This window comes from Marmota flaviventris, chromosome 9, assembly GCF_047511675.1.
Source record: "Marmota flaviventris isolate mMarFla1 chromosome 9, mMarFla1.hap1, whole genome shotgun sequence".
NCBI lineage: Eukaryota > Metazoa > Chordata > Mammalia > Rodentia > Sciuridae > Marmota > Marmota flaviventris.
The window spans coordinates 48,372,952-48,394,028 of record NC_092506.1 but is presented as its reverse complement, the minus strand read 5'-3'; the positions used below and the strand labels follow the sequence as shown (position 1 = coordinate 48,394,028).

The 21,077-nt window shown below is 47.1% G+C and overlaps 1 protein-coding gene and 1 pseudogene across 1 annotated transcript in view; one reads left to right on the top strand and one right to left on the bottom strand.

Moving 5' to 3' along the window:
* Window positions 1-4,971: 4,971 nt before the first annotated feature.
* The window catches only part of Insc (INSC spindle orientation adaptor protein), a 121,092-nt gene continuing 104,986 nt past the window's right edge, over window positions 4,972-21,077 (top strand). Inside the window, exon 1 of the mRNA XM_027942367.2 lies at window positions 4,972-5,058. Coding sequence (XP_027798168.1) covers window positions 4,972-5,058 — 87 coding nt within the window. The remainder of the gene's footprint in view (window positions 5,059-21,077) is intronic.
* Window positions 17,269-17,949, bottom strand: LOC114098277 (vesicle-associated membrane protein 3 pseudogene; annotated as a pseudogene).

Genomic DNA, 21,077 nt, shown 5'->3' with positions numbered 1-21,077 from the left:
GCATGTTAGTACAGCAGTTCTCATTTTGGACCTCTCCCCAAGGCCTCACTTCTTCAATTACCCTCAAATCTCATCCTTCTTCCTGAACCTGGAAAGCACAGGAAGAAGAGGAAGCACTGGCCTCCGTGGCTTCCAGAAGGCTCTGAGGATCCACAGGGCCAGGGAAGATCCACCGAGTCTCCCCATTAATTAAGCTCTAAGATCCTGACAAGTCACATTCCCCGGCCATGTCTCTGCTGGGGTTGTCCTGCTGTTTTTGGAAAGGTATCACCCAGAGGCTTTGGGAAGGAGAATTCTGTCTTAGCTCAGGATGCAGGATCATTGGTTGGCCTCCTGGGATTTCCAAGGGGCCTGAGGTTAAAAAAGCTGGACAGGAAGGAGAATGGCTGGTCACCAGTCTGTGTTAGCCTGGACTCTGATGGCCTTTCGTCCCTGACCTGAACAGACTCTGATTGTTAGGTAGGCAGAAGCTATGTTCCTCCTGCTACAGCAGTGGTCCTCAAAGTTGGGTGGGTATCAGAATCATCTGGAAGGCTTAGTTAAACACATCTTGCTGGACTATAGCTTCAAAGTTTCTAATTCCATTGTTCTGGGGTGAAGCCTTGGAATATGCCTGTTCCTACAGGGTTCCCACCACTCTAGAGAACTGTATGTTTGAGCAATCACTCTTCTTACACATTCTGTCTGAGGTCAGGGAATAACATAGGGAGGAGGCAGGAAACTTGGGTTGTTATTCTCACTAACTTGCTCCATGGCTGTAGTTCTGAAGATGCTTTTGATTGTAAAACAGCTTGTTACTTTAAGACAGGGAATTTGTGGAGAGGATGTTAGGGGATCTCTCTGAATTTAAGGAAGTGTTGAAGAGTTGAACAATTAAGTCTTGGGGAGGGGAGGGCAGCCCTGGGGCCCTCAATAGCTGAAATTTACATATTGCTCTCCTGGGTACACAGATTCTAAATGCTGATGACAGATCATGTGACTGGTGATAGAGTGGGTGCAGAAGAAGTTCAAGTAAACAGAGCGCTCTTAGCCCCCCCCCCCCCCTTCTCTGAGCTGAACAACTTTGATCCTACAAATGGCTTAGTATATTGATCTTAACCAAGATTCTTCCTCTCTCTGAGCCTCAGTTTTCCTATCTTTCACATCAGTAAAGTGAAGGGTTTGGGTTGGAACTTCATCACTAGATCATTGTTTCTCAAGGAAGGCCTGCCTCAGAATAGCTTAGTATGCTGGAAAATAGGGACCCACATGTCTCCTAGGGCTAATAAGTGGTTAACAATAGGCTTTGCAATCAGAACATTACAAAGCAAAAACCTGATTTGTAGTATTTGCCCAGTTTCCCTGGTATAAATAAATACTCCCACCAGGACCAAGTTCAAGGTAACAACATAAAGTGACTGAACCTCAGGTTGGGGAGAGTGGTGCACCACCCACTGGCTGACTTGGAATCTCTGAGTTCAGGCCTGGGACTCTGTATCCCCCTAGGTGTTATGGTTTGGATGTGAGGTGTCCCCCAAAAGCTTACATGTGAGATAATGCAAGAAGGTTTGGAGAAGAAATGATCAGGCTTTAACCTTAACCTAATCATCAAATTGATCCCTGATGGGATTAACTGAGTAGTAACTGGAGGCAGGTGGAGTGTGGCTGGAGAAAGTGGTTCATTGGGGGCGTGGCTATGGGGTATATATTTTGTATCCAGAGAGTGGAGTTTCTCTTTCTCTCTCTCTCTGCTTCCGGATCATCATGTGAGCGGCTTCCCTCTGCCACATTCTTCTGCCATGTTGTTCCTGCCTTACCTGGAGACATGAGGACTGGATCCAGCTCTCTATGGATTGAGACCTTTGAAACTGTGAGCCCTCAAATACACTTTTCCTATACAGTTGTTCTGGAAGGTCTGTTAGTCACAGCAGTGAAAAAACTGACTAAAACACAGGTGATTCTGACTCATAACAAAATGTCAGAATTTCTGCACCCAGAGATCTCTGAGGGTCTTTTGTACTTCTCCATTCCAGTTATATTACAGTGCAGGTTCCTGTACTGGCTCTGGGAGTTGGGGAACATTTTCCCTCTTGAGAGAATTTTAGAACAAAATGCAAGAGCTCAATAGGCCAACGCCTGAGTGAGTCAGTGGTGTATCTGTATCAGCCTGTCTGGGACTCTGTGGCCAGATTCACTTCTCCCTGTCCTCCTTGGTGCTTTGTCCCTCCATCACACTGGGAGCAGGGAGCATCTCAATGTGCATGTCTCAGGGACACAGGAGGCATGCAGGGCATGAGGTTACCGCTCTAGGAACTAGGATCCTTGCCCATCTCTCATCTCTCTGGGTGGGGCTAGTGTTTCAGCTGCTATCATTATGACCTTCTGATCTGTTATCTCCATCCCAGAACTATGAGCCTGCCTGGTCCTCAGCAATTTTTGTTCTGGTACCTGATCTTGATAACGTTCTCTGTGCAGGAGGAGGTCAGAGTGGAGGATGCTATTTCTCTCTTGAGGTGTGCTGAAGCAGACAGAGCTGCTACAGAGCCCATGAATGACCCACTAGCAGACAGCAGGGGTGGTGCAGAAGCTGGGGAGATGGGGGTTGGGCAAGGGAAAGGACAGACTGCTGACAGGATTGTGGATTCTTTCTTTAGGGAGCTTGCATTTATACTCTGAAGTTTGGTCAGAAATTTAGTTTTAAACTGGAGTAATATTTAACTTTCTCTTATTCTTGAAGGCAGTGGTTCTCAAAATATGATCTCCAGATCAGTAGCATCACCTGGAACTTAGAAGTGTAAATTCTCAGGCTCAGAACATTTTCCCTTCTTAGAGCCATTTCCCGAACCACTGTCATTCCTGGTTCATTTATGGGAGTTGAGCACTCCTCCCTCAAAAACCCTTTCCAATGCTGGTGCCTCACAGGCTGCCATCCTGAGGTGTCCTAAGCATTTGGGAATGCTTGGGAGGAAGCCAGGGCCAGCTCATCTCCTGCCCCTGCCTGGAGACACCCAATATAACATGGAAACTGCAAGCAGCGTGTGAGTTCTGGATGGGATCTCTCCTGCACATCTGTTCTCACACAATTCCCCAAGCTCAGGACTTCATTGCTTGTCCTATGTTATAGCCCTATGTTGTAAGTCAAGTTCCCATTCTCCCATCCACCATGGGCTCACCAGATCTGTGGAGTATGATCTGCTCTCTCTGAAGCTTGGACTCCTGTGCAAAGCCTTGTCCCATACCCTGTCCAGCCTCATTTAGGTCTAGAGGGTAGGGCCCAAGTAGTGGGGGTTGGGAGGCCTCCTTGGTCAGCCTCTGGGCAGTGCTCAGAGTCTCTGAGTTGCTCCCTATGTGTGGTTTGTGATCTGTTCAGAAGCAGGTAGCTGAGCCTTTTCTCAGTCACCACGCAGGGTGTGCTGGGGAGTGACTCTGGACCCGGAGGAGTGCAGTGGAAATCTGAAGTCTTTTCTTCCCTTCAGGGTGAACTTGCCTTTGCTGAGTGACGTGTAAGATCAGTAGATTGAAGGTAAGCCACCTGGGAGGGGAGAAGGATATGGAGAAGGACAAGTCTGAAGGGGACTGTTATGGTTTAGATGTGAGATGTTCCCCCAAAGTTCATATGAGACAATGCAAGAAGGTTTGGAGGAGAAATGGTAGGGTTATAGCCTTCACCTAATCAGTGAATTAATCCCTGATGGGATTAATAGGTAACTGGAGGCAGGTGGGTGTGGCTGGGAGGCGTGGCTTTGGAGTATATATTTGTATCTGATAAGTGGGGAGCCCTCCCCTCCCCCTCTCCCTCCTCTTCTCTCTCCCTCTCCCCTCCCCTCCTCCCTCCCCCCTCCCCTCCTCCTTCCCCATCACATGAGCCTCTTCCCTTTGCCACACTCTTCCACCATGATGTCCTGCCTCACCTTGAGCCCAGAGGAGTGAGGCCTGCTGTCTATGGATCAAGACCTCTGAAACGCTGAGCCCCTAAATAAACTTTTCCTCCTTTAAAATTGTTCTGGTCAGATCTTTTAGTATCAGCAACAAAAAAGCTGACTAAAACAGAAATCTTTGCCTGATATGGCTCTGGATCATTCCTGAGGTTCCTACCCTGGTTTAGATAGAATAAGCTGTTGTGACTATACCTTTTGGGTGTAAGCATGTGTCTTCTTACCTGTGTGTCTCCCTGTGCATCTAGGAGGGTTCCCATGAATATCTGTGTGAAAACTTCTTCATCGTACCATCCATGAGGCCAGACAGGCGATTTAAGCCACAGTCTCCATTTTCCTTGTCTGTACAATGGGAATAAATGACATCTACAAAAAGTTACTATGGAGGCAAAGTGAAACAGTCGGTGTATGATTCTCATAGAGCTCCTAGTGCTCAGGTGTTAGGTTGTGATTACCAGATGCCCGTGCAAGTTACTTAAGCTCCCCATGTCCCAGTTTCCTGGTGTGTAAAATGGTGATGATACCAGAATCTAGTGCTTTTGGGAGGATTAGAGGAGTTGAAACTTTTGAAGTACTCAGTACCATGCAACAATGCTATTCCTTGGAATGTGTATTATCTTTCAGTGTATGGCTGTGTCTGGGTGAGACTCTCTGAATTTGTGAATGTCTCTCTGTCTGTGTGTGTGGGTACATTTGTGTTCATGTGTCTAGATGGCCAGACAGGCCCCTTCTCTCTGGGTGGAATTTGCTGTTGGCCCACGCCTGGACTTCTTGAGCCAGCTAGGGCCCGCATCGCAGATGGAATTTCCATTAAGAATTAAGCAGCACAGCACTGGGAAGCCAGGCAGGCAGAGGGGAGGGAGCCAGAGGGAGGAGATTTCAACTTTAAGCTGTTTGGGGCCTCAGTCCTGAACGATCTTGAAGGCCTCTGACAGCTTTGCCTTGAGTCACAGGTTTTCCAGGGCCATGGCTCAGAAGGATGGGCAAGGAGAGAGAAGCTGTTCACAGGAGCCCATGTAAGGAGACCTGGAGCTGCTGTGGGGCCAAGACTGGAGCCATGAGGCCGCCCCCAGCGAATGGAGAGGCGGCCAACAAGGGCCCAGGCGGCTGGGGGCCATGGGAGTCCAGGAGGCTGTGCTGTGCCGTAGGTATCTGGGAAGGGAGATGTGTGTGTGTGCACGCAAGCTCTGGGCGAAGGGCGTTAATGTCAAGTGTCTCAAGGGAACACATAGCAAACTAAGTCATTCCTCCCTTTACCCAAAATCCAGGCACAGAATTCGGATTTAGAAATAAAAGCCTCTTAAGCTTTTTTGCTAATGTTGTTGGCTGTTTATAATTTAAGCCTCATTCCATTTCTGGTATATTAAAACATAACTTGGCTTTCCATGTAATCTTATATTCCTGACCTTATTCCATACTTTCCAAACTTTAGGAGCAGGCAGAGATTATGATACTCATTGTATACGGGGAAAACAGAAGCTGAGAGAGGTTAAGTGACTTGCCCAAGGACATTCAATTAGAAAGTATAGAAGCAGGATGCAAAGAAAGGTCTCTTTGAGGACAAAGTCTAGACTATTTTCTCTCATGCTATTTTTTTTTTGTGTGTGTATGTGTGTGTGTGTGTGTATTGGATGAGGGGCATTAATGTCAAGTGTCTCAAGGGAACATGTAGCAAAACATGACCTACCAGAAACAGACTGAGAAAAGATTATGCAAACTGCCCCTTTGGCCCCAGTGTTAGAATCTACCACCCGCTGACTGGAAGCCCAAGCCCTGTCCCAGTCCCTGAGACAGTCCTTGTTGAGACAGGAGCTGGGGAGGAGAACCAGGTTGTCTGGAATGGATGGAGGCTGGGGTCAAAGACTTGGCTACATATAGAGTATACAGCCCTGGGCCCTTAGAGAGATGAGGCAGGTGACTTAATGCCAATGTCCAAAGCGAGGGAGTGACAAACAGTTTTAGTCAAAATCTGAGAACAGAAACAGAGATAATTAGCATCAAGGAAGAGATGGCTGAAGTGGGACCTGGGAGTGAACTTTGTGTCATAGGGATGGCCACTGCTCTCCCTCTCCCTCAATTTGAACATATAATGTAGCAAATTGACCTAGTTGGCACATGATTAGGTTAGATGCCAATGAGAAAGTTCAAGCTTTGGAACAGGGCCCAAGGGAAGCCAGGGACTGCTTTTTCTTGGTGAGCTACAAGAATGGATAGAGGTCCTCCAGGCCCTGGGGATTCATGGCAAGAAGGAGGGAGTTGGATGAAATGACCTCCAAGCTTCCTTGCTGTTTAAGAATGCAACATTCCTGAGTTTTGGGGTAGGAATCAGACTTCTCTAGACTTAGCCATTTGACACAGTCCAGATTGCGGTGGGGAGAGTCTGATTCACCCAAGGTTGAAGGAGTCTTTGCATCAGCCCCTGCCATTTTTGGCAGATCTTGTGATGTGAAGGGTGACTTATGTGAGTGACTTAGGGTCCAAAGGGAAGCACCTGCATTGAATAAACCGAGCCACATTCCAGGCATCTGGAGGCTGCTGGGTGAGGCGGCTCCCTCCACAGGGCATGTGAACTGCACCCAAATCCCTCCTTATTTTGCTTCAATTCCAAAAGAAATGATCGAAGCACATTCCCTTCCCCTCTCCAGATGTTGGCATGCAGGGCACATCTGGGCGTCCCGCCCTGATGGCTCCGCGGCTGGGGGTGATTGCCTGCGTGACTCCCGCCTGGCCCATGGGTGAGCCAGGTCTCTAATTAGGCCTGACCGCGTCCCCATTCCAGTGCTCCCACAGATGACAGCATGATGTTTCCACTGCTAGGGGCACTGAAATAGCCCACGCAGCCCAGCTGAGATTCGGTGCCTGACGTGGGACAGGGGCTTGGCAGGGAGCGCGCTGCTGTGGAAGGACCTTGGGATTCTGCAGCCGCCTTGGATCCGGTGGGCGGGGGAGAGCGGGGTGGGGGCGGGGGGACAGCGGGCGGCCCCTGTGCTGGGCCGGCCCCAGCGGCCACTTTGCGCCTGCCTGGCCTCTGGAACTCCAGCTGCATCCTGTCACCACTGGCCACTCGCACGCACTCGCTTGCTCCCTCGCAAGCTCAGAAGAAGTAAGCACACAAGGTGACCTCCTGACTGCCTGAATCCAGGGGCTGAGGTTGGATCTGCCACCCAGTTGGGGACTGAGAAGGTTTGTGACTGTTTGGATAGTAGGTGGGTGTCAGTGGGAGGGAGTGTGTCTGCCCTGGGATGTGAGCATGAAGAATTTTCTAGCATGTGCCCTAGAGTGTGAGTGTGGGCATGAGTGTGTCAGTGTGTGTGATGCGCCTGGAGTGTGTCCACAGGTGGCTGTGTGTCTATGTGGCACCTGCCATCCTGGGTGGATGGTGTCTGTGCATTTGTGCGCTTGAGTGGTTTGAGCCTGTCCATATGTGGATGATGGATGTGTGAGTTTGAACCTGTGACCCCAGAAGCTGGGGCATAAGGAGTAACATATGAACTCAAATTTCTAGAGTGACTTGACTTGGCCCCAAGCTGGGGTGGCTTGTCAGTGTCAAGGTGTCAAGCAGCTTTGGTTTCTCAGGACTTTGAGCAGAATAAGAGCTCAGAGCTCTCAGCTAACACCAGAGTGAATGGGCCTCTGACCCTGCTTGAATGCTCCAGGGATAGGGAGGCAACTTGGGGGACCTCACTTTCACACCAAAGAGGCAGGAGGACAGAGGGATGTCCACTCACATAGTGTACACTCACAAGGCACCCACACCGTGCTTGCAGCTGCTCAGGTGCACACATATTGCTGTCCACATGTCTGTCTTGCACACACTTCCTCTTGGTGCAAACACGCCACATGCAAAGACACATACATTAACTGTGTACTCCCATGGAAATGACATGTATACAACATGTACCCACATGGTCAAATGCTCATGCAGAAACACAGACCCCTGGTTTGCTCTTATTCTCATCCTTTAGTTCCCAGCGCCCCTAACCCTTCCTGCTTATATGTACCTATGACAACGGGTGCAAATAACTGTCTCAACAGGGAATACCTTAAGTAAGGCAGCTTTGGCTGGGGGTGGGGGTGGTCAGGGCAGGTAGTCATATGATGCTTTTGGGGTATCTTGTTTAATCTGAACTGAGGGTGCCTATGAAGCTCAGCTGGAGAGCATTCTTCTCTTTTTGGTACTAGGGATTGAACACAGGGGCACTCAACCATTGAACCACATCCCCAGCCTTATTTTGTATTTTATTTAGAGACAGGGTCTCACTGAGTTGCTTAGTGCCTCGCTTTTGCTGAGGCTGGCTCTGAACTCAAGATTCTCCTGCCTCAGCCTCCTGACCCTCTGGGATTATTAGGCGTGTGCCACCACCGGGCCTGGAGAGCATTCTTGAGCCTAAAGGTCTGGGACTTTGAAGCATCATTTGCCCTTGTAGGGGTGAAAAGTCTAATCTCACAAGGCAATAAGGTAAGGCTAGGATCTGGGGCAGACCTCAACACCTGTCATTGTCTCCAGGATCTCACTTGCACCCTGGATTCTCCCTGCTGCCAAAGAGCAGTGAGCCTTGGGACTGGGAGGATGAGCGAGTGGAGCTGGGCTGATTCTTTGTCTTTGCTCTCAGGCATCCCCACTTTGAGTCTTCCAGGCTGGGGAAGGATAGCCTTTGCTTTGCCCTTCTCCCCTCTTCTAGCCAATATTTCTTTTCTTGACAAAATCTTTCTGATCTGGGGACACTCTCTACAATGCTTAGAAGTGTAGGTCCTTCAAAATACAGCTGCTGATGGTTGTTATTATTATTGTTATTATTTTATTTTGAATTCTAGATCTCTCCCATCCTGGCCATTCTCTTCTGACCATGTTTCCATGAGGTACCCAGACTAAATGTGCTCCTTCAGTTGGGAAGTTAGACTTCTTTCTTAGTACTTGTGGTTTTGTCTAAAGAGCAATCCATCAATTCCCCTAATATGCAAGGGGAAAAAGTCAGGTTCATTCAGTTCCTGAAGGGATTACTAGGATCTATTTTCCCCTTGGCCTGATCCTAGACTGACCCTTGGGGATGGTTAAGGTGTGATCAGTTCAACAGGCTTCCTGCAGAGTTAAGGTGATGGGAGAAGGAAGTATTTCCTTATTGTGGTTCCCTTCTTATCTTGGCTGCTAGGAAGCTCTAAATCTATCATATTACTCTATTCTAGTAACTGTTAGTTGGAACCAGGGCTTTGATTTCTTTAATTTCTATATTAACAACTTTGTAGACTATACATCTTTAACTATAAACTCCTATATTCTTTGTAGAGAGAGAAAACAGAATAAATAAATGAACAGCCAGCAATTAGACGTTCTGTTGGTCTCCAAGGATGGGAACTACATTGTAATGGGTTCTTTTTTGAGACATCCTCAATCTCAAATATGTCATCCAAATTTTAAGCCAGATATCTCAATTGTGGCTTCTGTATTCTTGGGCTCTGATTCCCGACCATGCCTTGGGGCTTTTCTTCCTAGTGGCTTTGGGAGATAATGCCCATCTCTGTGCTAGCTCAGACAATGGGGATTGTTGAGAATGAATTGGGCCATTGACCAACACCCCCTGCTCTGAGTGCTTCAGCTGCCAGCTCTTCTCTGTCTCAAAAGCTCAAGTGTCTGGGTGCCCGAAGGCATTTGACCCTTGCCCTAAACCTGGCCATGGCTCCAGGCTACTCCTTCCTCAAGCACCTCTGCCCCGCCCAGGGCTCTGCCGGGACCTGTGTCTCTTGGACCTGAGCCCTGCGTCCCTCAGCATAGACCTCCCTGATCAGGGCCTGGTGGATTCAGAGCTTGGGATGAGAAGCGGGGAGTCTGGAGTGTGTAGGGGCACTTAAGGTCGATCCTGATCTCTCCCCTGCATCTGTGAGACCATACACCAGATCTCAGCCCTTTTCCCCCATAAAGAATCTCAAGTCTACCAAATGCCCATGAAGTCATTTGTTACCTCTTATTGGCAGAGTGCAGGGTAGGGGTTTAGCCATATTGCAAAACCAGAGAAACTTCTAACCAATTGACCCCAATACTGAATAATTTACTCTGCCCAAGGCCATTAATTCTTGGCAAAGGGTATATGGAGAGCAGTTCTTAGCACTGAAGAAAGATTAGACATCCCTAGTGGTAGGCTTTCAGGCTTTGTGTTAGATGCCTTCCTCTTGGTCCTGGTGGCTGATGCCCATGTTCAAGGCTAACCTTGCTGGAAGCATCTGACCACAAAATGGGAAAGAGGAAATTCACGGTGACCAGGAACTGTGTGGTGGTGCTAGGTGTGGACAAGGTGTTTGTTCCTTCCCAGATAAATGTCACTTCAACATGGACTCAATGACATCTCTGCTGAAGATTAATACTATTTCTCCTTTGCTTGTTTCCTGGACTTCAAATTCATCCAAGGGAAAACGGATTCACCAGGTGAGGTGTCAGGACTTATGTGGGGATGAGTGGCTCAGGCTCAGGGTGACTCACATTTGTTTAGTGAATAACCTTTTTTCTTTTTCTGGTTCTTTGCATCTTTTGCTACAAAACCCCTCTGAAATAGGTACTTTTATTTAAACATAAAGAAACTGAAGCCCTGCAAGTATAAATGATGAGCACGGGGAGCTAGCAATGATTCCTTCTCAGGTCTGTCTGACTCCAGAGACTGTGGTGGGTGTCCACTGACCTCTGAAGAGACTGGGAACTCCCCCATATTGAAGGCCTGGAAGTCAGGTAAAAGCAGTCATTTAGGCAAAGTGGGGAAGGGGCAAAGGGCTTGACTTCTCTGGCCCCAAGACCTGAATGTGATCAGCATCATTGCCTTAGATGAGACTCCTCAGTGGGAAGCAGGGATGGAGGGGGATGAGAAAGGCCTCCTGGGCTGGGCAGGGATCCACACTCCAGCACCAGGGGGTGGGTAGCACTGGACTTCTGTGGCTTTCCCCTTCCCTGAAGCAACGTCTGTCCTGGGGACCTGCACCCAGCCTCTGAAATCCAGCCAGCCCAGTCTCCCCTCCCCCAGCTCTAGGTCCCTTCAGTGCCAAGCTCTGGGGGAGTCCTGGATATTTTGAGGATGTCTCTGGGCAGAGAAGACTTTGTTCAGCGTGATGCAGTATCTGTAGGCGTCAGCAGTTTAACTGGGTGATTGTGTATAGCGTTCACTTTCTGCTGGAGAAATGGAGGTTTTGTCTTACAAACCAAATATCCTGGTTTGGAAGCCATGTGAAATGAGGCCTGTGGTCTGAGGGTGTGAGCTGCGTTGTGGCCTGTGTGTTATGCTGGTTTCCAAGATGCTGCCATGGACAGAACTTTCCACTTAGGACCTTTCACTTCTGATGGAGGATCAGAGGTGGGCAGCACATCCCGGCAATGTACGGGGGAAAGAGCATGGACTTTGCAGCCAGACAGTTCTGAACTGGAGCCTCAGTTTGCTCATCTGTAAAAGGGGGTTGTTTGCACTAAAACGGTGAGACTAGAATAAGAAAACTTATTTGAAGCACACCATTTGGCACAGAATAGACAAACCATGAAAGGCAATATCCTCCCTTCTGGTCCCACTCACCTTCTGTGAAAGAACACCGACCGACTGACTGGCAGGAGCTTGGATTCCAGCTCTAGCTCAGCCTAAGGGCACACTGTGTTATCTGTGTCAAGTCGCTTACCTTGTCTGGATCTCTCCTTCCTTGTGTGTAAAATGTGGGAAGAAGCCATTTCCCTCACTTCTACATTTTTTGAAGAGAATGAAGGAGACGCTCTCTTGAAGATCCAGAAAGTTCGGTCAATACTGATTTATTCATGCTTCAAGTATTAATTGAGGTCTTTTCTTGTGCTGGGACTGAGGGGGTAGGGAACATCGCAGTCCTCAGGCTGCAATCAGAACATGTGACAAGACAGAATTATAAACACAGAAGGGCCTGTCTGTGTGGCATGATCAAAGTGGGTCCTATAGTCCTTGGTGTCTGAGTGGGGAAGTGTCATCTCCAACTGAGCCCGTCAGAAGCTGCCCAGAGGTGAGAGTCTTGAGGGGTAACTGGAAGTGGCCAGAAAGTTAAGAGAAAAGTGTTCCAGGAAACCGCCTGCATGTGCTGAGGCAAGACGCTTTGCTGAGTGTGATAAGGAGTTGTGACTATATCCTATGCCACGGTGGACAGTAGTGATGGGGAATCAGACAGGAGATTTTTGGAGGGAGGGCTGTCTGTTGAACCCAGGACCCTGTGAATGCTAAGCACATGCATAACCGATCCCCACCCCCAGCCACTTATAGCAGGCGCTGGGGTATTTTAAGCAGTGAGCATCATGGCTGGATATGGGTTCACTCAATTATCAGCACACATTTGTTGCCTACTTACTATTTTCATGTCACTTTTAATTTTGACATGATATCAAAAAAATTAAAGCTTTCAAGACTGGTATCAAAAATTCCTCTTTATCCCTGGCCCTCAATTGTGCACATGAGGTTTCATTTGTTTTATCATTTCTAATTTTCTCTCTCTTCAATAATATTAAAATATATCATTTTAACTTATAAGCATAAAATATACTTATTTTTACATATATTTGTTTATATAATTTATGTTTCATGTTTTGGATATTACTGTATTTATTTTTCTTGTATATATGAACACATATAAAAATGTCCTAATCAATTTCAGGTTTTTTTGTTTTTTTGGTAGCAGGGATTGAACTCAGGGGGGCACTCAACGCCTGAGCCACATCCCTAGCCCTTTTATCTATTTTATTTAGAGACAGGCTCTCACTGAGTTGCTTAGTGCCTCACTTTCGCTGAGGCTGGCTTTGAGCTCATGGTCCTCCTGCCTCAGCCTCCCAAGCTGCTGGGATCACCAATGTGCACCATCACACCTGGCTTCTTTTATGTTTTATGTTGGCCTTCTCCCTTCTTCCCTCTCTCCTTCCTTCTTTCCCTTCCTACTTCCTGCTTGGGTCTCATATATTCCTCATCTACTCAATGAGTTACAATCTCTTACTATTTTTATTTTATTTGATGTTCACATGGTCCCAGATTCCATCAGTAGAAGTTGTACACACTGGTTTCTGTTCCTTTGTTACATGTCCTCATGATTCTCAGAGTACTTCCTTACTATCTGCTGTGGCAAGAATTTACCAGCTCATCTTGTTCTGTCCTTGCTCCAGCCCGTTTGTCCCAGGAGTTCTGGATCCTTTGTGTGAAGAGTGGTCTTTGGAAGCCAAGATTCAGAGGCTGCAGGTGCCCCTGGTTACTTGGTGTGTCACCTGTTCTATGCCCCTTTATCAGGGCTAGGGCATATGTATCTATCTCTACAATAAACAAATGTGATACACTGCTACATATTTTTAGAAGAAAACAAGCCTAAGTGCCCGAGGCAGAGAGCAATAGAGTGGGGGTACATTAGACTGGGTGGTCGGGGGGGTCTCTTTTAGGAAGTGATATTTAGAAAGACTCACAGCTTGAGGTACCTGGATGGAAAGGAGAGAGAGCCTGGAGATTGTTTTCATTGTCCAGGCAATAATTACTGCTGAAGTCAGTCAGGATGGACAAGGGGCAGAGTCAAAAGGGCACAGTGACTGAGAAGTGCAGATGGAGGAGGGAGGTGGAGTCAAGGGGTCTGGCGGGTTGGTGTCAGACTCGACAAGTACAAAACCCAGCTTCTGGATTCTTCCCCGAATGGCCTTCCTCATGGCTCATCCTCACCAAGCATTTCAGATCTCACCAAATAGCTCCACCTCCCCCCCTTAATGCAGCTGCACAAGTTAGAGACACCTGGAAATCATCCTTACCACCTCTCTCCCTCAACTCCCGGATCCAAGCCATCCCCACATCTTCTTTAATGTTTAATGCTCATCTCAAATCCATCACTTTCCCCCACCCGCCAGCATCACTCTAGTTTGAGGTGCCATTTTCATGCTTTTGGATACCGCAAGAGCTTCCCCATGGCCCACCTACATTTATGCTGGCCGCTCTCCAGACAGCAGCCAGAGCAGATTCCAGAGCACGACTCTGTTCTGGTCGTTTTCCTCCTTAAACATACTTCAGAGGCTTCATATTGGCCTTAAGGTAAAGGTCATGCTTGTCTAGGCCAGCCACCCTGTCCACAGCTTCCCTCAGGCTTCGGAGGCCCCTGTCACGTCAGTCCTTTGCCGGGCTGTTCCTCTACGTAGAACACTCTTCCTTTCTTCACTTACCCAATTCCTACTTATCTCCCAGTTCTCAGTTCAGTTGTCACTTCTATGACTCCATGACTAGGTTGAATTCCATTTTATAAAGCTTTCAAACACATCTGCCTCCTTCCAAAGCTTTATTGCAGTTGCAGTTTTGCATGTTTATTTAATAATTAATGCTTATCTTCTCTATTTGATGATGAGTTCTATGGGGGCTGGGACCATGTCTGGTTTTGCTCATTTTTTCATCCTAGAAGGTACCATGTTACTGATGCAGGCCACAAATACATGCTGAATGAGTGAACGAAGCTTTATCAGCTAAGCAACCAGATAGATGATGGATGGTACTATTTGGTTAGAATAAAAATTTAAAAGCCAAGTAGATTTGAAGATAAAGATAAAAATTCACTTTGAGAAATGTCACGTTTGAGGTGTATGTTGGCCACATTTCTGTCCCCCAGAGACTTTACCATCTTTTGGGCAAACGAGTTAGACTATCAATCAGGAAGTTTGGGGAACTAGTGATAGGTGACATCAGATTTCTGGATGATTCTAAGGAGGAGAAGGTGGTTACTAGTATGGCATGCCTGAGCCATGGCTTCTTCACTTACCCCATATCTGGGTTTTATGGAAATAGGAGAGGCTTTCAAGTGGTCCTAACTTTCCTTGGTTGCTTTGTTTGGAAGATCTTTGCAAACTCTGCAAAAGTTAAGAATTACTTTCATGATTCCCACGGGCCAGGGGCTGCCAACCTCCCCCAACGCATGGAACCCCACTAGATGTAGGCCTGAAAGAGAACTCAGAGTGGGTCTTTCTAAGCCCTGTGAGCCATTCTTGCAGAGATGTCATAACACTAGGACAGGTCGGCCTGTTCAGTGTCCCGGGTCCCTCATTCTTGCCCTCCTCACCCAGCTTCTCATTCAGTGATTGATGTCATCTTCTTTCAGTTACTCACATACCCGCCCATCTGCTACCCACTTATCCATTCACTAATGAAAATTTATGCTGGGTTTGTAAGCAAGACTCAAGGCTGATGAGTCACCCTCGTATTCCTCTCCTTCCTCCCTCTCTCCTTTTGTCTAGGCCAGTCACCCTGTCCCACTTGGAAAGCCAGGTAAGGAGACCATCGGGGCTGGGGGAGATGTGCTGGCCGAGTGCTGGGCCTCATGGGATTGCAGGGTACCTCAGTCCTCAGGGGTTACAATGGCTGACCGAGCTGCCACACTGCTTACCCCTCTTGTCTGGCTCTCTGCTTTTCTGGCTCTCCATTGATGCGAGGTTAGGAGTTTGACTCATTGATCAGACAGATGGAAGGTAATAACTGGGCTCTGCAGAGTGGATAGGGACTCAGACCTGAAAGGCAAAGAGAAACATAGCTCCCTGAGAGTTTTCCTCTTCATTTTCTGCCATGTTTGCATTTTAACCTTGTGGAATTTACAGAGAGGCTGGAGGAAGGGAGGGGGGATTTTAAAATGTGGCATTTAGAAACCAGGCAGTGGACTAATCCTGGCCCCACCTCTCCAGAAGCTGCTCTGTCTGTTCTCCCAGGGCTGTCATTTACAAAGAGCTCCCCAGAATGTGTGCTGTCCATCTGCTGCAGTGGCAGACGAGCTGGAACTGAGCAGACATAGGACAATGGCAGCTGCATCAGATAAGAGCATCTTAGAAAAATAGCTGAAGTTGGCCAGCGTCTAGATTACAGACCCATCTTCTCCTTCCCTTGCTCACACATTCATTCAACAAGGATCAGCTCAGCTCCTATGTGCCCTGGAGATACATCAGTGAGCCTAACACACATTTCTTGTCCTTATAGGATTTTCTTTTTTATTTGGGAAGACAGGGACATGTGCAGGATGCAAAGCAGTACTGATTGCTATGGAGAGGTATAGAAAATGGTAAGGGAGCTCCAGGAGTGGCAGGGGTGTGTACCTTCATGTGGGAGCTTCTCTGGAATAGACATTTGAGCAAGGCATGGAAGAAGTGAAGGTGAGACCCATGCGAATATTTTGGGGAAGAGTAGTCAAATAGAGAAAACAGCAAGGGCAAAGGCCCTGAGGCATGTTTGAGGAAGAGCCTGAAAGTCAATATGATTGGAATGAAGTGAGAGATGGGGAGACTTTAAGTCATTGAGGTCAGTGCATTACTGGGGGCATGAAGGCTTGAATATGTTATTTGAAGACTTAAACTTTTTTTTAAAAAAAATTAAAAACATTTATTCTTTTAGTTATAGGTTGATACAATACCCTTATTTAATTTTTTTGTGGTGCTGAGGATCAAATTTAGTGCCTCTTGCATGCTAGGTGAGCGCTTTTCCTCTGAGCCACAACCCCAGTCCATAATTATTTTTTTAGTTGTTGACGAACATTCATTTTATTCATTTATTTATATGCAGTGCTGAGAATTAAACCCAGTGCCTCACATATGCAAGGCAAATGCCCTACCACTGAGCCACAACCCCAGCCCCAAGATTTCAACTTTTAATCTGAATGATATAGGTGGACATTGGAAAGTTGTTTTTTTTTTAGTTATAGATGGACATAATACTTTTATTTATTCATTTATTTTTATATGGTGCTGAGAATCAAACCTAGTGCCTCACATATACTAGGCAATTTCTCTACCACTGAGCTACAACCCCAGCCTCATCGGAAAAATTTTTTTCTAATGAAATAGCAAAAATTATTTGTCAACATCTTATTTTAAACACAGCCAGTAGTGCTTACAAAAAGAAGAGGGCTTACAGGGCACCAGGAAAGTATCCAAATAAGGCACAGCCTGTTATTGTCACAGATTGGTATTAGGCAGTAGTGTTCTTCCTGGAAGGCACAAGTCGGAAATCTGATTATCCAATAGTTTAAAATGTTGCTCTGAAGATAATGTCAAATTACCAGGATAGTGAACTTAGAATAGATTCCCTTAACTGGAATCAATGGCAGTGAATTAGTGACAATAGTAAGCCTAGATTACAGCGCTCTGGAGTCCCGACGTCCTCAATTGCTCATAGATAAATCTGTAAAGTCACTATGCAAAACGTGGGCAGGCTGACCCTCTGATTTGGAGTGCCTATTCAAAAACAAGGGCGACAGCCTAGAAACCAAACTTTACTTGAACTAACAAAAATAATCATTTGGAAATAACAGTAGGTAAGCTGGATTATATAGCAGGTTCTAAGTCAAGGTCTTAAAGACGGCAGGCTTGAGTTTCCCCAGCTCTTCATTAAGAGATGCACCATAGGATGATGATGACAATAATGACAACCAAAATGCTAATCCCTACTTCCCACTTCCTGTAATTCTTCCACCAATATTTTCTCTTCAACGGCAGCACTTGTCGCAGATGGAGAAGCTCCCGTCTGCAATGCATCTGCAGGGTCACCTAGCTCATCAGGTCTCTTTCTAACATTTTGTCCATGTTGGCTGTCATTCTGTCCACAACATCATCTACTTGGTTTTGTGTCTGCTGAATTCTCTGATTGCTGCCCGTGGCAGCACTGGAACCTGTAGGCGCACCTGCAGACCTTTCGCTGAGGGTTCTCAGAGCTGCACACCAGGCAGAGGGGGGCCGAGAGGTGGGCGATGTGGCGCGCTGGTCTCCATTGGAAAATTTTGAGCATAGAAATGATGTGCTCTGGCTGCTATGAAGATGATAAATTGTGGGAAGGAGGAAGAGAGAGGACTGAGGTGCCTATTTAGTAATTTAAGTGACAGAAGATGGTGATTTGGATCAAGTCCACTTTTACATTCATTTACCGGTTCATTTAGTTTTTATTGTGTGAAAGTCCACGTAACAGTGCCTTTGAGGCCTTTCATCACTTTCATCTGTTCCTTCTGTCCCCAAGTGATCTGTTCAGTTCTCTTCTTTGCTTCTAACAAGTCCTTACCTGCTACATGTGGACATTGCATCAGACAATGACCAACGTGGACATATTCTTGTGGAAATTTGGCCCTATCTTGGAGACAAGAGGCTCCCATAGGAGGTCATGGTCAGCCATGAAGCCAGGCAGGGTCCAGCAAGCCTAGGAGAAGGGCCATCAACACTTCAGTGTTCTAGGAGTCCTGTGGTGGCGGGTGGTCAGAGGAAGCAGGAAGCTTCTGGATGGGGCTCACATTTAAATGGAATCTTGATGGGCAGGAGGGAAAGTCGGTCCTGAAGGACAGTAGGACAATTTTCTTGAAGCTTGAACTTAAGGAACATGTTATGTACAGGATGGCAATGCTAAGGAGAGGAGGGGGGCGGGGCAGGAAGACTTCCTGGAGAGCCATGGGAGGCTGAGGAACCAGACCCGAATTGAGACAGAGACTAAGGGACACATAACAGGTTTTGGAGAGGGTATTACAAGGAGAATTGTATTTTAAAAGGCTGAAACAGATAGCATGAGGAGAGGTAGGCTGGGGGCTGGGAGGGCAGAAAGACTGTGGCCTTGAGTGAGCCTTCTTGGATTTATGTCCAGCGGGGATTCTGTGGGGGTGGCCCCCAGATGATCTGTAGCCAGGTATGCAATGGCTCATATAACCAGCCAAAGGGAGTGGATGTCACGGGACAAACCCCAGATGGATCCTTTAACTTAAAGGCACCCTTGAGCAAAGAACACAGAACAGCCTGGATTTGGGGACGGAGCAAGCTGGAGAAAGAGTTTGGGTCTGGCTTCTGATCAAGACTCTTTTGGAAAATTCTGGGGGAGGGAGATCATTGGGTTGTAGGAATATTAGATCCAGAGAAGAGGCTCCTCTATCCCAGCCCTCTCCTCTTACAGATGGGAAATGGGAGGCCTCCAGAAAGGGCATATATTGTCCAAGACCAGATAGAGTGCTCATGGCAAAGAAAGGTCAAACATTTTATTGAACTTGTGTTGGGAGAATCACTATATTTTATTTAATTATGCATTTATATGTCTCTCTCCATGGAGGAGGAAATTCTAAGGAGGGGAAATTATTCATTGCTTTCTCTATCACCTCCTGGAGCTTGATACAGAACAGATGTTCTCCTTGACCCCCAGGAACATACTCTCTCCCCTCTTGACCTAGACCAAGACAGGATGTTAGGCTGGCCTCAGAGCTGGCCAGCTGTGGGATCAGAAAGAACTGCCTGTGGCTGGGGACAGAGCCCAGCTCTGGGTCTTTAGGCAATCATATGGCTTTGCCTGTGACCGGTTTTTTTCTGGACTCACTTATATTCATAACCCTGGCAAAGTCTTACTGGTGGCCATGAACACATGTGGTTAAAAGGGCCTGCCACCATGAAGGTGCCTACTGAGAGAGAGAGAGGGAGAGGAAAGCTGGTGTGGGAGAGGGGCTGGTGTGTCCTCCCTGAGGCCACTGCAAGAGGAGAAATCTTGTGCCCAGCTGGAGAGAATGCAGTCTATGGGGGGACTCCCAGCCTCCAGTGGGCACTTAGGGTGTGCATTTGGGGCTTAGTCTGGCCTGAGCCTGGGCCTCTGGGTACTTTACCAGACCTACTTACTTGTTCCCCTGCTGTCCCAAGTTGCTGAAGGTCACTGTAAAAGCAGTCTCTTCCCCAGCATCCAGAAATCTTTGACCTAAAAGTCAAACTTCAGACAGATGTGTCCTTGGCATGGCCCCTCCGTGTATTCAGGGTCCTAGATGGGACAGCTGGTGGGGGATACACTTTCCCAGAGAGTCTGTGTAATGAGGGCCATAGCTCCTGCCAGCTCAGGCCCCAGGGTCTGCATCAGTGCTGGAGGTTGGGGTGGGGTAAGTGACTCTTCAGCTCTTGGCCAACACATCTAGTCTGCCTTGTGCTCTAGGGTCTACAGGGACTCCACACAGAGGGGCGTGAGTTCCTCTTGTGAGCAAACAACCAGTAGACACAGGAAAGTAAGTGTCCCCTGATCTACCTCCAGAAAAGGCAGTGGTGTTTTCTTCAGATGTGGGGCATCATGATGTCCAAGGTAGTTACTGGGGACCAAGCTAGATTTCAGACAGAACCTGAGAGACTTAGAAGAACTGGGGTTCTGATCTGGGATCAGCTATTGATTTTCTGTGTGACTTTGGTAAGTCATTTGCCTCCTCGGGACTTCATTTTCCTTTCGTAGAACTGCAGGGCTGGACAAAGACAATTCCTGAGGCCCTGTCTTGCTATAACGTTCTAAGTTTCTTGCTTATATTACAGCAACAGGAATTTTAGTTAGGACCCTGACTTCCAGATTCTGTTTGATGCAGGGCTCATTTTTCACTGCTTAAAAATCCACCTGTATAAATTCATTCCTTTGGGTCTTTTAAGAGACTCTTATTTCCAGAGACCATTTTCCTTAACCAAGCCTTTGTATTTTCACTGCCTCATATAAGGACACCAAGTACTGTCACATCTATTATTATATTTTGATCTTTGCAACAACTGTGCCAGATATATATATATATATATATATATATATATATATATATATATATATATATATATGAAATAATACCCCCAGTTTGCCTAGAGCAAAAAGACCCAGAGAGATAAAATAACTTGACGCAGATCATTACTGGCAAAACTGAGACTAGGCTGGAGGTTTCTTGGCCATCAGTTTGTGATCTTTTGTGTCACCCTTTAGATTTGGGAAGGACAGCATAAAGACTAGATGGGATGGGAGTTGTTATGTTCACCATAGACCCGTCCTGTGTTGGGCTGAGTACTCAGCCTGGGGCAGCCCCATCCAGGCCAGTAGTGAGGGGCTAGGTGGCCCTATGCCTGAATGTGGAAAGGGTGTGGTGGCAGTAGTTCCTCTAGTCTCTCTTTTACCCCTGCTTCTGTGTGAGGTCTGCTGTTTTAGCAGGGTAGTGGGTATCTGGCCCTGCCCTTAATCAATTAACCTCCTAATTAACCTTCCTTTTCTTGTTTTTTTAGAAGCTGTCATCTGTTTGGTCCTCGAGATGAGCTCTTTTTTTTTTTTTTTTTTCTGACTGCAGAAAGGGGCTCTTAAATTAAGTAGCCCTCTTAACAAGCTTCTCTCTGGCTCAATCCAGCCAGATCTTTGCTCTGGGGGAAAGTGAGCCTGGGGCAGCTGTGTGGGCAGGAGGAAT